At 32.6% G+C, this 22,511-nt stretch overlaps 1 protein-coding gene across 4 annotated transcripts; it reads right to left on the bottom strand.

Annotated features, from left to right (window-relative positions):
- Positions 1-4,539: 4,539 nt before the first annotated feature.
- Positions 4,540-22,344, bottom strand: LOC139491310 (uncharacterized). 4 transcript variants are annotated; one of them, XR_011656516.1, is made up of 7 exons: positions 22,265-22,342; positions 20,986-21,119; positions 18,717-18,795; positions 16,539-16,778; positions 15,598-15,705; positions 7,574-10,764; positions 4,540-7,505 (listed from the first exon to the last, which is right to left on the bottom strand). XR_011656516.1 is itself a non-coding variant. In XM_071278929.1 (5 exons), the coding sequence occupies exons 2-5, from the start codon at positions 18,778-18,780 to the stop codon at positions 8,381-8,383; spliced, it is 2,796 nt and encodes a 931-aa protein (XP_071135030.1). In that variant the 5' UTR covers positions 18,781-18,795; positions 22,265-22,344; the 3' UTR covers positions 4,540-8,380. The 4 variants fall into 4 exon arrangements, 1 of the variants encoding a protein (XP_071135030.1); XR_011656518.1 differs by lacking the exon at positions 20,986-21,119 and adding an exon at positions 19,625-19,769 and having other exon boundaries at positions 22,265-22,317; XR_011656517.1 differs by lacking the exon at positions 20,986-21,119 and having other exon boundaries at positions 22,265-22,344.
- Positions 22,345-22,511: the final 167 nt, after the last annotated feature.

Consider the following 22,511-nt stretch of genomic DNA (forward strand, 5'->3'; position numbering starts at 1 on the left):
CTTAAATGGCCTATAGGGTCAGGTGAGTTAAAAAAACAAATTAAATCATTGCTTATAAAGTTGGTGCTAGATATCCCAAAATTTAAACTTTGTGAAATTAATTCACTTTTCAGAAAAAAAAATACAAAAGACGCAAAGAACCAATTTAAGGGCTACCTCGTGTTATTAATGAAGGATAGTTCAAAGCACTGTTACAATTAATAAATATACCTCATGATCATCAAATTTTTAAACAATTCTTTTCCAAAATCCTTAGTAGAAATAAGACGATAATATATAATAATATATATATGGATTTGGATGCTTGAAATAATTTTTTTCTCTCTCAAATAATCTTTAATATCATAATAATCAAATATACATTTGAATAGCAATATTAATGCTGACTTTGTCTTATACTACAATAAATTGTCAAATACATCGCAATGAATGGAAATTCATACGCAGGTTTTTGAGTCTGCAGCACATTTTTTTATGTTATTTCTTCATAGACAGAAACAAATATTAGTCATTCCTTAAATAAATTCCTTTAATGTAATGAATTTACATGTTTGTATATGCACCTTTTGTTATCAATAAAGGCAACGGTAGTATACCGTTTTTCGAAAGTCATAAATCGATTGAGAGAAAACACATCCGGGTTACAAACTAAACCTGACGGAAACACATCATATGTATGAGGAAAAACAACGAAACAACAGAAATACTGAAGTTGGACAATAAATCCAAAACAATGCTACACACACAGAAACGAACTGTAAGATAGCAATTATCATTGTCCTGATTTGGTACAGGACATTTTAAGAAAAAATGATGGGTTGAACCTGGTTTCAGATCAGATTGGCTAGCTCATCAGCTGAGATGTGGATTTATTTGAGAGAACTTGGCACAAAGACAAAAAAATCATTAGAAGAAATTAAACAGAAGTTGCTTTATTGGATTGGTCAAATAACATCAAAATTAAAAAGGAGATATCATAATATGTATGACTCTTCTATTTATCAGGATCTAATAGAAGTAAAAAATAATGATTATTAATTAACATTTTCAGAAACTTAATGTCATACAGAAAAAAAGTAGTGTGTTATGACTGTTTCAGGATATCATTGACCTTATTATGAACTGAAACATGATGCAATTTGTTACTGCATTAAGTTTGCAAAAACAAAAGAAATACATAAAATCGCATCCTCTTTAATAAAAGAAATGTCGCTTGATTAAGGGACAACATCAAAAGATCAATGTAGGATAAAAAAAAAAGCAGATGCTCCGCAGGGCGCAGCTTTATACGACCGCAGAGGTCAAACCCTGAACGGTTGGGGCAAGTATGGACACAACATTCAAGCTGGATTCAGCTCTAAATTTGGATTGTAATTAAATAGTTGACACAGCATAGGTTTCGGACACAGAATGAATGTGGTCTAATGAACTTCAAATATTTTTTTTGCCTTTGAGCAATTCACTATGCTGTTGAATATAAATCCTCTCAAAAAATGTTTGAAGAAATTTTCTTTTTATTTATGAAATCTGAAATGAGAAAAATTTAACCCCCTCTTCCCCCCATTTTTTTTCACACCCCCCTTTCCCTTTTTCCAAAACTGATCTCAATTCAAATTTCTAATGCAGTTTGAAACAATGACTACTCATTTAAATACATCATAAAATATTAAAATGTAACAAAAGGTGCTTGTTATCACTGAATGGTAAAGATTGTTTTAATTTATCAGTTGGTAGTAAAAGTGAATATACATTGTATATTGTATAAAACAATGATTTAAGTTGATTCAACTACTATTCTGGACAAAGAAAGATAACTCCAATCAATTGAAAATTTCTTGCTATTGCACAATATTGTGCAATTAGATATTTCTTGCTATTGCGCAATACTGTGCAATTGAAAATATTTGCTATTGCACAATACTGTGCAATTGAAGATTTCTTGCAATTGCTGAATACTGTGCAATTGAAAATTTCTTGCTATTACACAATACTTAATATAATAATTTTGGATCCTGATTTGAACCAACTTGAAAACTGGGCCCATAATCAAAAATCTAAGTACATGTTTAGATTCAGCATATCAAAAAAGCCCAAGAATTCACTTTTTTGTTAAAATCAAAGTTAGTTTAATTTTGGACCCTTTGGACTTTAGTGTAGATCAATTTGAAAACGGGACTAAAAATTAAGAATCTACATAGTTACACAGTTAGATTTGGCATATCAAAGAACCCCAATTATTCAATTTTTGATGATATCAAACAAAGTTTAATTTTGGACCCCGATATGGACCAACTTGAAAACTGGGCCAATAATAAAAAATCTAAGTACATTTTTAGATTCAGCATATCAAAGAACCCCTAGGATTCAATTTTTGTTAAAATCAAACTAAGTTTAATTTTGGACCCTTTGGACCTTAATGTAGACCAATTTGAAAACGGGACCAAAAATTAAGAATCTACATACACAGTTAGATCCGGCATATCAAAGAACCCCAATTATTCAATTTTTGATGAAATCAAACAAAGTTAAATTTTGGACCCTTTGGGCCCCAAATTCCTAAACTGTTGGGACCAAAACTCCCAAAATCAATACCAACCTTCCTTTTATGGTCATAAACCTAGTGTTTAAATTTCATAGATTTCTATTCACTTATACTAAAGTTATAATGTCAAAACCAAGAAAAATTCTTATTTGGGCCCCTTTTTGGCCCCAAATTCCTAAACTGTTGGGATCTCAACTCCCCAAATCAATACCAACCTTTCTTTTGTGGTCATAAACCTTGTGTTTAAATTTCATAGATCTCTATTTACTTAAACTAAAGTTATTGTGCAAAAACCAAGAATAATGCTTATTTGGGCCCTTTTTTGGCCCCTTATTCCTAAACTGTTAGAACCAAATCTCCCAAAATCAATCCCAACCTTCCTTGTGTGGTCATAAACCTTGTGTCAAAATTTCATAGATTTCTAATTACTTAAACTTAAGTTATTGTGCGAAAACCAAGAAAATGCTTATTTGGGCCCTTTTTGGCCCCTAATTCCTAAAATGTTGGGATCTCAACTCCCAAAATCAATGCCAACCTTCCTTTTGTGGTCATAAACCTTTTGTTAAAATTTCATAGATTTCTATTCACTTTTACTAAAGTTAGAGTGCGAAAACTAAAAGTTTTCAGCCGCCGCCGCCGACGACGACGACGCAGACGATGATGCCAACGTGATAGCAATATACGACGAAAAATTAAAATTTTTGCGGTGGTATAAAAATTAAATAGTTTTGAGGTGGGGGTAAAAATTGCTGCAAGTTTTGTTAATCCAAAATCGATTCTACATATATCCATATCGGTCAATCATTTTGTCCAAAATTAAGTTTTGATGAGGGGTGGTTAGTCAGTGAAACACACTGATATGTCTCGCCTTCTTTACTAATCATTGATATATGTTGATAGTTCTAAATATAAAGCTTTATTAATGTCACATAAGCTCAACATTAACCAAGAAAACTAAACATTGTTTAATGAACCATGAAAATGAGTTCAAGGTCAGATGAACCATGCCATATAGACATGTACAGCTAACAATTCTTCCATACAACAAATATAGTTGACCTATTGCTTATAAATTAAGAAAAACAGACCAAAACACAAATACTTAACACTTAGCAATGAACCATAAAAATACGGTCAAGGTCAAATAAAACCTGAGCGACTGACATAAAGATCATCAAATATTTCTATACACCAAATATAGTTGACCTATTGCATATAGTATTAGAAAAAGAGACCAAAACTCAAAAACTTAACTTTGACCACTGAACCATGAAAATGAGGTCAGGATCAGATGACACCTGTCAGCTAGAGATGTACACCTTTCAATCATCCCATACACCAAATATAGTAGACCTATTGCATATAGTATAAGAAAAACAGACCAGAACACAAGAACTTAACTATAACCACTGAATAATGAAAAGGAGGTCAAGGTCAGATTACACCGGCCAGTTGGACATGTACACCTTACAGTCCTCCCATACACAAAATGTACTAGACCTTTTGCTTATAGTATATGGACTTGATCACCAAAACTTAACCTTGTTCACTAATCCATGAAATGAGGTCGAGGTCAAGTGAAAACTGTCCGACAGGAATGAGGACCTTGCAAGGTACGCACATACCAAATATAGTTATCCTATAACTTATAATAAGAGAGAATTTAACATTACAAAAAATCTCAACTTTTTTTCAAGTAGTCACTGAACCATGAAAATGAGGTCAAGGACATTGGACATGTGAATGATGGAAAGTTCGTAACATATGATAAGGCATCTATATACAAAGTATAAAACATCCAGGTCTTCCACCTTCTAAAATATAAAGCTTTTAAGAAGTAAGCTAACGCCACTGCTGCTGCTGGATCAATATCCCTATGTCGAGCTTTCTGCAACAAAAGATGCAGGTTTGACAAAAACTATGTGAATTCATTATTTTTAATCCCACATTTTAATTTTGATGTCATCCCTAAGGAAAAGGAAAACAGGCAACAACAATAAGATAAAACAAAATTTTAATGCTAATGAATAATGGTCAACAATATCACTGTGTCTAAACTACACAGGCAAAAAATGTTTGGACTCAATAATATATAATATCCAGCACAGTGACTAAAACATTAATAGAGAAAAGGTAGGTCTCTGTGTATTTATTAAGAATATATATATATACATATATAACTATTTTCTATTTTGAGATGCAATATTTTCTACTGTGAATATCAAGTATGAAAAGATAACTGCAGGTTATTAAATTCATAAGATACAAATATCATATTATGGCAAATATAAACCTAAAACTTTTAAAACACGAACAAAATCTAATATATGGCAAATCTAAACCTTTAAGTTTGTAAAACACAAAAACTAACATATGGCACATCTAAACCTATAAGTTTATAAAACACAAAAACTAATGTATGGCACATCTAAACCTATAAGTTTATAAAACACAAAATCTAACATATTGCACATCTAAACCTACAAGTTTATAAAAATATTGATGTATAATTATCATTGACTATATAAACACAATGGAATACAACAGTTGTACGAAGAAAAAAATATCTTTACTCATATTGAATAATGTTGAACACTATGAAAAATGCAATGAAAAGAATAATCAAATAAAAAATAAAACTAACGTTCTACCAATCATCTAAAAAGACTTCATGATTGATCATTATAATTATAAACATTTTGATGCTCAATTTTTTATTGCAAAAATATCTGTCATTTTGATTGGCCAGTATAATCATCAATTCAAATATGACATCCTTATTACCCTTTGTTGACAAAGCTGTGTTCTAATTAGCCCCAAATATGATAGGCGCATGGTCACTTTACTTTATACATTCTTGTTATTTTTATTTTTACTCTAATAATATATATTATTTTTTAACTGCTTAAATAAATCATGTATTGTTATTTAAATATCATAAATGTACCCTGCTATTAGTTTTGAAACTTATTAAATATGAAAATGTAATGTACACTAATATAATATGAATAAGTATACCTTTAAAAGAAAGCAGATAATAAGGATAGGGAAATAGGCACCATACAGCATTGATGGATTCATTGGGGATGCAAAAAGGTCATACCACTCCTGTGATAGGAAGTGTATTAAGAATATATTCGGTAAATAGGATGTTCATAAGTGATGAATATATATAAATGCATGATTCAGTAATGCATACTTACATGCTTTGTACCACATTTCTTGAAGCTCTGAATTTGTGATCTCAGAAAAACATGACCTAATTTTGTGGGATTTGTATACTAACAGAACTTAATTTAGTATACCCACACAATCAGAGTTTGAGGATCTCAGAGTATAAAATAACATTCCCTTTCTTCAGAGCATGGCCATGGGTATAAAATTAACATTTAAAATAAACATGATAAAATAAAAATGATTGGGAAAATATCAAAATATGAGACAGAATATCTAACCTTTTTCTATCTTAATTAGATTGGAAAAAAACTTTTCTCTATATGCATGATATAAAAGCATTTTGATAGAGAAGATGTGGTATTAGTGCTTATGAGACAACTCTCTGTCCAAATCACAATGTATAAAAAGTTAACAATTATCTAACATTATTTAATAATTACATTGGATGTATGTTTCATTATAATACGTTATTCTGATTGGCTAACTGCACATCACGTGCTATTCCTGAAACAATTGTATTAGACAATAACATTTATCATTCATGATGACACGAGGTCCCACAATAAAGTGTACAGGTAAATTAAATGAAAACTTGATAAAAATCGTGTTTTCATGATTCTAGCTAAAAAAAATGTAATTATAAGTATTGAATGCTTCTTTTTGTAACTTTATAGGGTTGTAAAAGCGTTGACCGTGTGCACATTGACGAGGCGCGTTTTTGGCGTATTAAATTTTAAACCTGATGCTTTTTGTTATTCATCAATCATGTGTTTCTTTGTCTAATACGTTTTCCTATTTATTTGTATTGTAGTCCTGTAATATTATGTTGTCATTTCTATGTTATATTTAACATTGCCATTAAAGTGCGAGGTTTGGCATGCCACAAAACCAGGTTCAAACCACCATTTTTTCCTTTAAAAATGTCCTGTACCAAGTCAGGAAGATGGCCATTGTTATATTATAGTTTGTTTCTGTGTGTGTTACAATTTAACATTGCGTCGTTTGTTTTCTCTTATTTTTTAGTGTAAATTGACATTGCGATAAGACGTGTCACGGTACTTGTCTATCCCAAATTTATGTATTTGGTTTTGATGTTATATTTGTTATTCTTGTGGCATTTTGTCTGATGATTGGTTCGTTTCTGTGTGTGTTAGTTACATTGTAATGTTGTGTCGTTGTTCTCCTCTTATATTTATGCGTTTTCCTCAGTTTTAGTTTGTTACCCCGATTTTGTTTTTTGTCCATGGATTTATGAGTTTGAACAGCGGTATACTACTGTTGCCTTTATTTAGGGAAGCGCTTCATACAAAATGTACTTCGGTCAACGCTTTTACACCCCAATAAATTTACAAAAAACAGCATTCAATTGTTAAATAAATACATATTATTGGTATTAAAAACTTATTTAATAAATTTTACATCACAAATGTCACAAATACAACACAAGATAATGATAATTTCTAGATATTTATTCTCATTTATGACATTATAAAAAATAATCTTTCAGTCCAAAATAACAAAATATCAGGGTATCAAAAAATATCAAGGTATTAACATACATATTTTATTGCATTTTTTACCCTAAAAAAAAAACTTTTTTGTATAAGCATTTAATAAATGTATAATTTTGGTATAAACATGCAATTAAAAAAATTCCATTAAATCAGATTTTTTTTTTATTACAACATAAACAAAATACGATCATCAAAATTCAAAGATATCAAAATATCAAAAGATATAAAAGCATTAACATAAAATTTTTATTGCCTTTCATGCAATTTTTACCCTAAGAACAACCTAGTTAAAAAGGTACAACCGGGTTGTACCTTTTTAACTAAGTTGTTTTTAGGGTACCCTAGTATTTTTCCATATAAAAGCATTAATTTAATAAATGAATCATTTTGGCACAAAACAATATAACCTTTACGAAAAAAAAATTGCTTTCTGATTTTGATCAGAATTTTTTTTATTAATTGCAACAAGGAACAAAATAAGAAAATAAAACATAAAAACTGTGAGATTCCATTTTGTGGTAAAGGAGTTAATAAAGGGTTTGTAAGGGCCTCAAATTTCAGGTTCATCTGATGAAAGATTTTGAAAACTTATTAAACACTTTAGTGTCTACTTCAGTCAGTTCAATTAGTTTATGTGAAAAATTTGAACTGATTTAGTCATTAAAAATACTCAAATCCAAGCTTAAATCTGAAAAATCTATCAAATATGCCATAATATGTCACTTTTCAGATGTTTTTTTGTCAAAAATGAAAGTGGCTGCATCCTTGTTCACTCTCAAACTTTATATATTATATGAACATCATCAAATACAACTTACATTAAGTAATTAAGAATGAAAAAAAATGCGGCCACCTCCATTTTAAGACGGAAACTGTCTAAAATTATACTCAAATACTAAAATTGTGAAAGATTTCAGTAATTTAGCATGATTAAATGCTAGTACACAATATATGTGCATTTTGTTGTCAAAAACAGCCCATATGTATGTAGCAGAAGTATTCTACTTTCCAATAAATAGCTAAAAGTTAACATTTTAATAATTTTGTAAAACTGCTTAATTTTTGGCCAAACAGGGGTCTTACTAGACCTACTCCTTTCAGAAATAAGACACAGAGTATTTACAGTTCCTAGCTATTTTCCTTATTTTTACTCTACTACAGAAGACAAGCCCAACTGTTGCATCAAATTATTAAAATGTCCTAATTCTTCATATTCTTTAGCCTCTCCTAGTCTAATCTTTACTCTATTGGCTAGTGTTTTAGCTGATTCAGTTTGACCGCTTAATGAATAACATTTAGTTAGTCCCTTTAAAGCTTGTAGTTCATGGTGAGTGAATTTTGCCGATACAGTCTTCTGATCATTTTCTATCATATCCTCTGGCGCAACAACTTTAAATCTAATTTCAGCATCTTCATAGTTTCCCCGACGTAAGGAAAATTCTGCCATTCTAAGGTTTGCAGCAGTGACAGCTCTAGATGAGTGCTGTGTAATCTTAAGCATGTCTTTGTATTTGTCGCCCATTTCGTGTATTTCTTTTAGTTTCTCTTCGTCCGATGTTATCTCAGTCATGCTGGTATAACACTTCACCAAGCGTTTGCAACAAATATGCACATGCTGTGCATTTTCTGGTCCAGCTTTTATTACCCCATAATTAAAGTTTTCAATATTATATTCTAATAATCTCCTAAATCGTTCAGCTGCTTCTTCAAGATTTTCCAACGTTTTAAGTTGGAGATCTGCTTTGTCTTCAAATCTGAGCTGCAAGGTTCCACTAAGTTCTGTAAGCATGACATAGAGAATCTTCCACTCTGGATATTCACTGGCAATTCTGTGACCTAATGCCTTTGCCAAAAACAAAGAATGAGCAAAGGATCTTGCCAAATCTTTGTCAAAAGCATCACCCAAATAGAAAATTCTCCTTCCATAAGTATAAAAAACTTGTAACACAAGTTCAAATAAAAATATGCCCCCAAGTTGATCTTCTGGCAAGGCAAGATGCTGTTTACATAGGGTGTTATATTCTTTCTCCGTCAAACGATACTCTTCTTCCAGTTCAGCCTCTAAATATAACTCAAGTTTTTTCAAGTGATCTCGACCCCTATACTTATTTAATGCAAACTGTTTTGCCATCTTGCACAAAAGTGCATTTTTTTCATGATCACCAATCTGAGCTTTAATTTGTTTAAAAATGATATCTGCCTCCTCTTCTGCAAATGTTTCCCATGTTCTATGATGGTCGTCATGACAGCATCTTTTCCTGACCTGTTTTTCAATATCTTCTTCTGATATACCTATTATGGCAAAACATGCTTCTTTGGCAGCTGTTGAATGCTCCCCGGCATTTTTCAAAATTCCGAAAAAATTGTATGTGTACCCAACTATGTCATATACATAAGCCAAGAGAACATTCGATTCAAAATCACACAAGAGATTAAGATTTTCTGCCTTCAATTTTTTAACATGTTGTAATACTGATATAGCATGGGGAAGTAGACGATAATTTCTGTCGTAATCATTTGTATCGTAATTATCTTTGTCCATAAGCCACATCAAAGCTGTCAAGATGTTTTTGATAAGTTTGGCTTTTTTGTCATCTGACATTGATTCTTCTATGGTTTTCACGACAGCTAAGTGTGTTGTAATAAATCGATCATCATCAACTCCCCTAACGTTTCCAAAAGAAAACTTTTTGATGGCTTGAATGAAATTTGTAGTGTTGAATCCTTGATGATTCTGTTTTCTTGTAGGAAAAAAATCGAAAAGAAGGACAGGGATATCTTCCAGAGCAAAAAATTGCAAGGCTTGCACCATATCAAAAACATCTTCTCCATAATCATTCTTTAAGATTTCTAAATATTCCTGCAATATTTTGAAAACTTCTCTGTTTCTGGATGGATATGATACTGATCTTACAAATTTATCCATTTCAGAAGATTTACTTCCTCGTAAGTATTTGATGAATTTCTTTGGTGTTTGATTTGACGAAGCCATACAACTCCTTGCTCCATACAGTAACAATGGATGGTTACCAAGCATTTGTGCCAACTCTCTGTAACTTTTTTCCTCTTTTGAATTCAGTTCCGTCTTCTTGTTTTGTAAAAACTTAACTGCTTCGTCTTCTGAAAAGCCATTGACTATGATAATGTTTTCTGTATCACAAAATGTTGAATCCCAAGTTGTTACAATTACTTTCAAATTCAATTTTAAAAGAGCATCTTTCAATTTCTGACATGGAATTTTTGTTTCCTCTGTGACATAGTCCAAAATGATCACATTTGGACCATTAGTTTTTTTACGCAATTCTTTTTGAATTAATTTTCGTAGTTCATCTAGGGAATCTTCGTTATCAACATTTTCTGTCTGTGTACTCTCTTCCTCAAGACCCAATTTATCTGCTAATTTCTTCAAAGAATTCATTAACGTTATCTCATCCTTACAATATATCTTCCAACAAATGCTTTCTACATGGTCTTTACGAAAATTACAGGCAAAGGTCAAGGCCAACTGGGTTTTCCCACATCCAGTTAATCCTATAAATAAAAAAAAAGTATCTTTATTCTCTAAGAGTCAAAGATATCTTCAAATTAAAAAAATATAAAGTTGAATATGTTTTATATACTAGAATGGATAAAGTTTTAGTATGCAACAAGTGTATTTGAACTTTCTTGTAAAATAAATTTCCTTTGATGATCAAAATCTTCATAAATGTATTGCTATTTAATTATTGACTATTTATGAGTTTTGAACAGCAGTATACTACTGTTGCCTTTATTTCCCATACTCTGATTTAGTGTTGTTTTGCTGTATGCATTGAATTTTACAACAAAACCTCTAGTAAGAAATTTGGCCACCATGCCACACCACAAGTGAGGGTAGAAAACACCATGCCACAACACATGTGAGGGTAGAAACACCATGCCACAACACATGTGAGAGGAAAAACAACATGCCACAACACAAGTGAAAGGAGAAACACCATACCACAACACAAGTAAAAGGAGACACACCATGCCACAACACAAATGAGAGGAGAAACACCATACCACAACACAAGTAAAAGGAGACACACCATGCCACAACACAAATGAGAGGAGAAACACCATACCACAACACAAGTAAAAGGAGACACACCATGCCACAACACAAGTAAAAGGAGAAACACCATACCACAACACAAGTGAGAGGAGAAACACCATACCACAACACAAGTAAAAGGAGAAACACCATACCACAACACAAGTAAAAGGAGACACACCATGCCACAACACAAGTGAGAGGAGAAACACCATACCACAACGCAAGTGAAAGGAGAAACACCATGCCACAACACAAATGAAAGGAGAAACACCATACCACAACACAAATGAAAGGAGAAACACCATACCACAACACAAGTAAAAGGAGACACACCATGCCACAACACAAGTAAAAGGAGAAACACCATACCACAACACAAGTGAGAGGAGAAACACCATACCACGACACAAGTAAAAGGAGAAACACCATACCACAACACAAGTAAAAGGAGACACACCATGCCACAACACAAGTGAGAGGAGAAACACCATACCACAACGCAAGTGAAAGGAGAAACACCATGCCACAACACAAATGAAAGGAGAAACACCATACCACAACACAAATGAAAGGAGACACACCATACCACAACTCAAGTGAGGGGAGAAACACCATACCACAACACAAATGAAAGGAGAAACACCATGCCACAACACAAATGAAAGGAGACACACCATGCCACAACACAAGTGAGAGGAGAAACACCATGCCACAACACAAGTAAAAGGAGAAACACCATACCACAACACAAGTGAAAGGAGAAACACCATACCACAACACAAGTAAAAGGAGACACACCATGCCACAACACAAATGAGAGGAGAAACACCATACCACAACGCAAGTGAAAGGAGAAACACCATGCCACAACACAAATGAAAGGAGAAACACCATACCACAACACAAATGAAAGGAGAAACACCATACCACAACACAAATGAAAGGAGAAACACCATACCACAACACAAATGAAAGGAGAAACACCATACCACAACACAAGTAAAAGGAGACACACCATGCCACAACACAAATGAGAGGAGAAACACCATACCACAACACAAGTAAAAGGAGACACACCATGCCACAACACAAATGAGAGGAGAAACACCATACCACAACGCAAGTGAAAGGAGAAACACCATGCCACAACACAAATGAAAGGAGAAACACCATACCACAACACAAATGAAAAATTTTAATCAACAAATCAGAATGCAGGGGAAAATATAGCATTGGTCTATTAAGTAAGTCACCTAATTCTTTTTGGCTCTAGAGATCTGTGTTGATTATTTCTTAATGTCACAATCCAGTAAACTTCAGGAACAAATGCAAAAGTTAATTAGCTTGCAACCAAAAACAACTGAATGAAATGAAACAATATAAAAACAGGAATGTTTCCTAAGTACACAGATGCCCCATCCGCATTTATAATCATTTTCTTTGTTCAGTGGACCTTGGAAATGGGGTAAAATCTCTAATTTGGCATTAAAATTAGAAAGATCATATCATAAGGAATAAAGTAATAAGTTTCAAGTTGATTGGACTTCAACTTCACCAAAAACTACCTCAACCATGCAAAAACTTTAACCTGTAGCAGGACAGACTGACGAACAGACAGAAGAACAGACAAGGGACGAACAAACGAACGAACAAACGAATGTATTTTATTTGTAAAGCAGCTGAGGCAGCAGTCAATTATGTTATCAATTTTAACATACATACTATTTTCTTACATATGTACTATTACTTGTCAACCTCTGAAAGTGAAAATGCAGGTCATAAAGTGAAAGGAGAAACACCATACCACAACACAAGTAAAAGGAGACACACCATGCCACAACACAAATGAGAGGAGAAACACCATACCACAACGCAAGTGAAAGGAGAAACACCATGCCACAACACAAATGAAAGGAGAAACACCATACCACAACACAAATGAAAGGAGAAACACCATACCACAACACAAGTGAGAGGAGAAACACCATGCCACAACACAAATGAGAGGAGAAACACCATACCACAACGCAAGTGAAAGGAGAAACACCATGCCACAACACAAATGAAAGGAGAAACACCATACCACAACACAAATGAAAGGAGAAACACCATACCACAACACAAGTAAAAGGAGACACACCATGCCACAACACAAATGAGAGGAGAAACACCATACCACAACACAAGTAAAAGGAGACACACCATGCCACAACACAAATGAGAGGAGAAACACCATACCACAACGCAAGTGAAAGGAGAAACACCATGCCACAACACAAATGAAAGGAGAAACACCATACCACAACACAAATGAAAGGAGAAACACCATACCACAACACAAGTGAGAGGAGAAACACCATGCCACAACACAAATGAGAGGAGAAACACCATACCACAACGCAAGTGAAAGGAGAAACACCATGCCACAACACAAATGAAAGGAGAAACACCATACCACAACACAAATGAAAGGAGAAACACCATACCACAACTCAAGTGAGGGGAGAAACACCATACCACAACACAAATGAAAGGAGAAACACCATGCCACAACACAAATGAAAGGAGAAACACCATACCACAACACAAGTAAAAGGAGACACACCATGCCACAACACAAATGAGAGGAGAAACACCATACCACAACGCAAGTGAAAGGAGAAACACCATGCCACAACACAAATGAAAGGAGAAACACCATACCACAACACAAATGAAAGGAGAAACACCATACCACAACTCAAGTGAGGGGAGAAACACCATACCACAACACAAATGAAAGGAGAAACACCATGCCACAACACAAATGAAAGGAGAAACACCATACCACAACACAAGTAAAAGGAGACACACCATGCCACAACACAAATGAGAGGAGAAACACCATACCACAACACAAGTAAAAGGAGACACACCATGCCACAACACAAATGAAAGGAGAAACCTGTGATGACGGAATGTAAACAATCACCAAATAGTAATGAATTTTTCTTAAAGACAAATAAAACACAAGAAATAATTTACAACTAACTGTTCAGAAGAATTTTAATCAACAAATCAGAATGCAGGGGAAAATATAGCATTGGTCTATTAAGTAAGTCACCTAATTCTTTTTGGCTCTAGAGATCTGTGTTGATTATTTCTTAATGTCACAATCCAGTAAACTTCAGGAACAAATGCAAAAGTTAATTAGCTTGCAACCAAAAACAACTGAATGAAATGAAACAATATAAAAACAGGAATGTTTCCTAAGTACACAGATGCCCCATCCGCATTTATAATCATTTTCTTTGTTCAGTGGACCTTGGAAATGGGGTAAAATCTCTAATTTGGCATTAAAATTAGAAAGATCATATCATAAGGAATAAAGTAATAAGTTTCAAGTTGATTGGACTTCAACTTCACCAAAAACTACCTCAACCATGCAAAAACTTTAACCTGTAGCAGGACAGACTGACGAACAGACAGAAGAACAGACAAGGGACGAACAAACGAACGAACAAACGAACGAACGAACAGACACACAGACCAGAAAACATAAGGCCCATAAATGGAGCATAAAAATTAAAAAAAGTATATGGCTGAATAGTATTTTATTTGTAAAGCAGCTGAGGCAGCAGTCAATTATGTTATCAATTTTAACATACATACTATTTTCTTACATATGTACTATTACTTGTCAACCTCTGAAAGTGAAAATGCAGGTCATAAAGTGAATCAGTGATATTTTAGATTTAAGAGTATTATTAACCAAGCAACAAAGTGAATAAATTTCAATATTTTCAGTGAAATATAAGCCCATCATCTTTTAAATATATGCAATTGCGCTTTAAATGTAAAATAACAAAGTGATTTTAGATATTTTAGACCACATAATACATTTGTAATATAAGCCCATTGAAAAATAATCAAGCAATTGATGTGCTCCTATCCACAAGAGGAAGTTACAGAAAGAAGAAGAAGGTCATAACCTGCATTATTCGTTAAGCAAATATCAGGTCATAATACCTAAATACTGTTTTCAATTGTGTTTTACAATTGTTTTTTTTCATTTTCTCTAAGGGGAATTAATTCATTGTATTTTTTAATACTTTATAGCTTTATAGATATTAAAAAAAAGCTTACTTCAGACACACTGAATAGGAACATACCCCCCCCCCCCCACCCTCTTCTTCAGTACTTGTCTAGGTTGGGCATAAAAAAGGGTAACATACCACTAGAGCTTCAATTAAAAGCCACAGACCTAAACCATGACTCAATTACCTAATAAAAGAATAAGAGCAAACCTGATAGAACAGCAAAGTTTTCGATTTCCATTTTAGATGTCAGCTCTACTAACTTGGTGGTTTCCATAAAATGCTCCACAACCATATCATCTTGTATATTACAGGGACCTAAACAAAAATTTAAAGAAGATTCTGCACAATGAAGTATACTTTTTGATAATTCACCCTGTCAATATATATACATTGTATATATGTTCACCCTAACAGAAGTTCCCCTAGCCTGGAAACGTTGTTATAAACAATGTCATAATATCTGTTCCTGTTGGAACAAAGATTCTATATATCCTTTATTCCTAAAGGAGCAGATATGACAGGTTTATTCTATATTAAAAATATCTTTATTTAAACCTTGGTTCAATAATGAAAAGAAATTATTGCCTGCATTTATTTGTTCTTACATCAAATTAAAATTTGACTATACAATTTGTCAAATCAAGTCAAATCTCAGTCAAATCTTAGTAACAGGCTATTATTTGAACTTGGAATTATTTTTAATTATGGAATTTGCATAATTTCTTGTGCTTGAAATTTTTAATGATTTCTATGTTTATTCTGTATTATAATGTTCTGTGTGGCGCACAACACGTTCTATTACAATGAAGATAGCACATTTTCAATAGAATGTACTATGCCGTGCACAACACGATCTGATACAAAATACATCGTGTGGAAAGTGTTTTGCACTGCTCAAAAAAAAATAATTCAGAATAAACATGGAATTTATCAAAAATTTCAAACTATTAAAAATTAAAAATAATTCCAAGTTCAAATAATAGCCTCTTCAGTGCCTTTTTTAACCAGAGAGAAACTCACCATCTCTCTAGATCTTGATGTATGAATTGTAATGCATGTTTGATCAAACTTTCCAGAAACTTAACAAGTAAGTTACAATAATACCAAATATGTGTTGCTATAAATATCTAATATTATAAAAACTGTACCTTCCACTGGTTGTGACAGTTCTTCTTCATTTTCTGTTTTAAATTTCTCCAGCTGATTTACAAGTGGCTGCCAGTTCTTTTCTTTCAATAAATCTATCAATAAGTCTGCCTTTGTTTTTGACAAAAGGCCATGTTTTGTCATTAAATGGAAAATGTCTTCCCCTGTCGTTGCTGCATCTAAATTTTGAACTGGAATTTTATCCTCTGCTTTTAATAAAAATCTTAAACTTTTGACATCATCTGAAAAATGAAAGCACATAAAGATAAAAAAATATATCATAATTATAAATAATGAGTATGAATTTTAACATGTTTAAGTCTTTAATTCTAATGCACCTGTTAACAATTTTGGGCCATATATCTATCTATATCTATGTTTATATATATATTGTGTTATGTGAAGGTTAGTTGCTTTCTGGCTCATCTCAATTGTTCATTAGATGGCATCTAATTTTGATAAATGTTTTACATTGTTATAAACCTAATATGAGAATTTGAGTCAAATCGGTGAACATGAATTTGACAGCTAGTGCCCCTTTAACATTGAAGCAAAATGATTTAAGGGGGATAACTCCTATTCTCCTACCTGAAGCAATTAAATTTTGTTAATTTTATATAATATTTTGGATCATTTGCTTCAGTCATTGTGTCAGTCAAAATTGTAAATAGAAAACTTATCATCATGCAGACTAAAATAAACATCAGCTGACTCATTTCTCATTTTTTGGGATTTATTCTTCGTTGAATTCTTTAATTCACATCCAGTCACAATGGGTACATTACATCTGATGCCTTGTGTAAAGAGAGTTCCACGCTCTTTGAACATTAAGAACCCTTGCAAAAACTCTTTTAAGGGGTCCATAGGTGCTATATGTTGCAAGGCAAAATTTCTGTCCCTATCCAAAATACCCTCATTTTCCAGTGGCAGTCCAAATTTCCCCTACCATCATCCAGGATGGCCTCTATTATGACAAGACCTACCTATTGTATTTATTGTTAACTTGTTTTTGTCCTGAACATGAATGAAATATTTGCCACTGGAAGTTAAGCAACCAACATTCAATCAACAATAAATTCAAAGTTGACTGTTACCTGGCATGAAACGCACAAAAACTAGTATATCATGATTATAAATGAATCCACAGGCACAGTATATAGACACCAGTCCAGTTTATTATCCAATAGATATAACAAGATGTGGAAAATGAGTGCCAATGAGACAACTCTCCATCCAAATCAAAAGAGTAGGTCCAGTAAGACCAATTTTTGGCCCAAAAATATAGCAGTTTTACAAAATTGTTCAAATGTAAACTTTAAGTTATTTATTGAACAGTAGAATGCTTCTGCTACATAAATATGGGCTGTTTTTGACAATACAATGCACATATATTGGGTACTAGCATCATTAAGTCCTGCTAAATTACTGAAATCTTCACAATTTTAGCATTTTAGTTAAATTTTAGACGGTTTTCGTGTAAAACGAAAGTGGCCGCATTTGTGTTCATCCTTAATATTGAAATGTAAGTTGTATTTTATGATAATGCATAACATATATAAAGGTTGAGGATGAACACGGATGCGGCCACTTTCATTTTTGGCAAAAACCATCTGAAAAGTGACATTTTTAGGCATATTTGGTAGATTTTTCATATTTGAGCTTGAATCGGGTCGTTTTTAATGACTATAAATCAGTTGAAACCTTTCCCATAAACTAATTGATTCAAATGAAATAGACCATTAAGTGTTTAAAAAGTGTTCAAAATCTTTCGTCAGATGAACCTGAAATTTGAGGCCAAAATCGGTCCTTACCGGACCTACTCCTTTATAAAAGTAACCATTATAGGTACGGTCTTCAACACTGAGCTTTGAAGACTGAATGTTAGCTAAAGAATTTATAAAGATTATTTTTGTTTAATGGTTGCTGTCTCATTTACAGATGCCTCATATCTCCTTTTATTTGTATCAAAGGTCATGATATTCTTTCAGAGAAACAAAAATGCTTTCCCTAAAGAGTTTATCCATGATGGTGCCCACATCCGTTTAATTAGATCCCCCATCTTTTAAAATCATAGATTCCTTATTTGTTTAGAGGCATGTTAAGTTCCAGTTTCCAATTTTTCAGACAAACATCCTCTTGAACAGCCCCAATCCAGGAAAAATATTGAACCATGTACAAACCTGTGTCCAATTGGTCACTAATTTTTGAAAGAAGAAGCTGGAATTCTGTATCAAGTTTTGTCATGGTGAATCTTAATCTCTGAAAGTGAGAAAATAAATAAAAACAATTATACATCTACCGAGTAAGTAACCAGAGGTTCTTCATTTCTTTGAGGCCCCAATCTTTCACTACATGTAGATAAACATATTGTCACAATATCAAAACAAATGTTAATAATTTGTTTTCCCCCTTCTTTGGTGATAAAAAAATATGTAGGTTAAAAAAGAGACAGAAAATATCAAACTAACAAAGGAACAATTAAAAATTCAAACGCATACTGTTCAAATACTCATATCATGCATATGGTATGCACATGATGGCCTGAAATGTATTATTAGTTACGCCACGGTACATGGGTGTGTTAGTGACCTAATATGATATATATGGGGTCAGAGCGAAGCTTGAATCCCCATATGGAATTTACTGACCCCATATATTATTATATCGTATAATGTCACTAGCACACTGAATAACAAATTTATCTTACTGACTATCTTCACATACATGGTATTTTAACTAGCAGCCTATTTGGTTGTTGTCTCTTTGACACATTCCCCATTTCCATTCTCAATTTTATTTTAAATGAAAGTGATCAAGTCTTCAATACTTAGTATTTGAACATCGTACTTCCATTTGTCTATAGGAGGTAAGATAAACATATATACATTTGTACATGTACATGATATAGTTTATAAATCCTATTCATGTCTATAAATACATAGTTAAATTCAGAAATTAAAAATTAAACTAATTATTTAATTATTTAGGGAGACATATATGATACCAGGTAAGATATATAATTAACAGTCAGTTAACAGTCATTTTGAAGAACTTTGCTACCAGTACTTCTAAGAAGAGAAAATCTTACTTTGAGACCCAGTTTACACTTACAATTCTTTCTAATTAGAAGAATAACATAAATGCTCTAGTTCATTTTTGAATACCATGGAGAAATTTGCAGGAAAAAAATGCCTCAAATCAATCAATGTATCTTCATGCCACATGATTTTTATCTGAATAAAGTATTGTAAACATGATTTGTAACATATAAATTATATACATTCAATTTATGTTAAATAAATATATATTTAGAAAAAAATTGCATCTACACAATTTTTTCTCTGGTAGATATAATGTACAGTTATAATGTCTACACACTGGCAATCATATACCACTTAAATTGTAAGGTAAAAAAACGTGAAATACAATATGTATTAAACTTCCAATAACTGTTTTATTAAACAATAAATGTTTTGCCACAGAAATTTAAGCATTTGACCTGGCCAAAAATTTATTTCCCAAATAACTATTCCAAATAACCTAACTGCCCTTCAACTTGGGCAACTCATAGTCCCAACTTGATTATTGCACAAACAGATTTGAAAAAGATGGTTGCTACAGACAGCCAACAAGTAAGAATGTGTGACAAATCCCAAATTCAGCAATCATGGCAATTTATGTGCCAAGATTAAAACTGAAAGCCAAGAAAATATATTACAGCCGATTGCATTGAGTTAGTAGGTAAACAGTCAGGGGACTTACTGAAATAAGTGATTTTTAAATCACTTATTTGAGTATCACTATCAAATTCAAAGTTTTGTCACAAATTGTGATTTTGTAGTTTTACCAAAATTTTAAACGCATAGGTTTAAAAAATATCTTTTCATTAGTAAAATTTAAAAAAATGAATTTTTTGCTTCTTTTAAGTATCAAGGTTTATGCCTTTGATGCTATCATTTAGCTGCAAATTCTATTTTAGTTGAAAAAATGCTATAATAATGGCTTTACATAATGAACTGATACTTATTTAACAGATTTTTCCCAGCAGTGGGAGTATTTTTCTTGTAAAGTTCAAGGTTTCATCTTTCAGATTATGTAATAAAATTCTACTGTTCGCGATAAAAATTTCACTGTTCGGGGGTGTTGAAATTAGTGGGGGTTATTAAAATAATGATACTTAAAGAAGTGATTTTTGGGAAGAAAATTGAGGTATGATACTTAAACAAGTGATTTTTATGTCATTATCCTAGATTCAGTACAAGGTCATCACCTGAAATAACCTGGTCATCATAGACAACACAGATGTTGGTTCTGGTAAGTTTAGAAACATAATTAGTCCCTGGATCATTAATATTCTATATTTAAAGCTACAGTAAAATTAAATCACTTCTTCTAGTGATTATTTTGTACTACTTAAATAGGTGATTATTAAAGAAAGACAACTCTTACTTTCAACCTTTATGGAAATAATGTTACTTGAATCAGTGATTTAGAAAATCACTCATTTAAGTAAGTCCCCTGACTGGTAAATGTAATATCTTTGGTTAGCTTGCTTGCTAGCTGAACTGTTAAATCCTGACATCCTGAAATTAAAAAAAAGAATTCCAGGATACAGAGAGGGTCAATCCCGAAAATTATCTCAAGCTTAAAAACACCTGATCCTCATAGCCAGAATTAGTAGTGGTTTTGCTAATTAATATTCATAATATGTAAATGAGAATTGTACCATGTGATAGTAGTTTAAACTGGACTGGCTTGATATCATTAAAATCATTAAAATCTTTAAAACACGCGGATATTATAAGTTGCCCGGGCATAGAGTCCTTATTTACAATCACTTTGGTATTTCCGTAAAGTTGTCAGGTGGTCAAAATCAAAACAATGAACGCGAATTTAGTGAATTTTTCGTGCTTTCGTGAGTTTATTCTTCTTGAAATAGTGACATTTTAACTTTACGTGGGAACCTAGAGTTTAACGACTCTACATACAAGGTTTGGACTTGCTTATTCTTTGGAAATTCAAGTATCAAATTTCACCCCGGCAACCTGTTTTTGTAATGACCTTAGTAGCCAATTTTCAACACGAAGTCTGCAAATTTGACGTTTCAGCCATTTTAGCCTGTATTTTACACTGCAATATTAAAAGCCTCTCGCTTCGATTTTTAAAATAGCTCAGGAACCTGTATTTTTGCAACAACAGTCATTATGTTTCGTTTTAATGGTGTATATTGTTGTGTATATTCATTTTCTGCCCCGGCAACCTGTCTATCAATTAAATTAAAATTAAAACAGACATTTTTTCAAAATTCCCTATCATTCTAATGTAATTTCCGTGACCTGTATCCGATTTCTTTAGTATAATATTCAAATAAGCAAAGGGGCGTTGATTTCTGGATATGCGAGGTCCGGATAAAGGTCCTACCCCCCCCCCCCCCCCCCCCCCCCCCCCCTGAGGCCCCTCACTCATAATTTTTACCTTTCTTTATTGCAACTTTTCCTTTTTCATAGTAGTTTTATCATTGATTTGAATATAACTCGTGACTGTTAATGTTGATAATAAAAAATTAATTATGGGTGGAATGAGGTGGGAAAAGTGAAAACGAAAGTAGAAATACAGCTGGTCAAAGTAATACATATGAATGTATCTTCTTGTTGAAACACTCCATTCATTACACTTGCACATGCAAAATAAAACAAAAATACTTTCAATTTTTGCTACCAAAACTTACAAATTTCTAAAATTCTATGACCATGTTGCAACTATAAATAGACACTTCAAATGGCCTTAGGGAGAAGTACTTACTTTTTAATTAGGTCACACAACATCTTTTGTGAATGTTGTGATCATCAAATATTTTTTCTGTTTATTTGAACTTTATACAGTATTCTGGTTCCATTTTTTTTTTAATTTGTGATACAGTTTACTGTCAAATACCGACAATATCTCATTTCTATTATGATAAGACTTTTAATAAA

The sequence above is a fragment of the Mytilus edulis genome, chromosome 10, assembly GCF_963676685.1.
Source record: "Mytilus edulis chromosome 10, xbMytEdul2.2, whole genome shotgun sequence".
Lineage (NCBI taxonomy): Eukaryota > Metazoa > Mollusca > Bivalvia > Mytilida > Mytilidae > Mytilus > Mytilus edulis.

Bases quoted from the DNA above. Each gene is read 5' to 3' on its own strand.
- LOC139491310 (XM_071278929.1), bottom strand. From the start codon at position 18,780: ATGACAAAACTTGATACAGAATTCCAGCTTCTTCTTTCAAAAATTAGT. The intron at 15,706-16,538 runs GTACAGTTTTTA...ATTTTTGTTTAG, and splicing joins ACTGTCACAACCAGTGGAAG to GTCCCTGTAATATACAAGAT. The intron at 10,765-15,597 runs GTTTGCTCTTAT...TTTTATTTATAG, and splicing joins AAACTTTGCTGTTCTATCAG to GATTAACTGGATGTGGGAAA.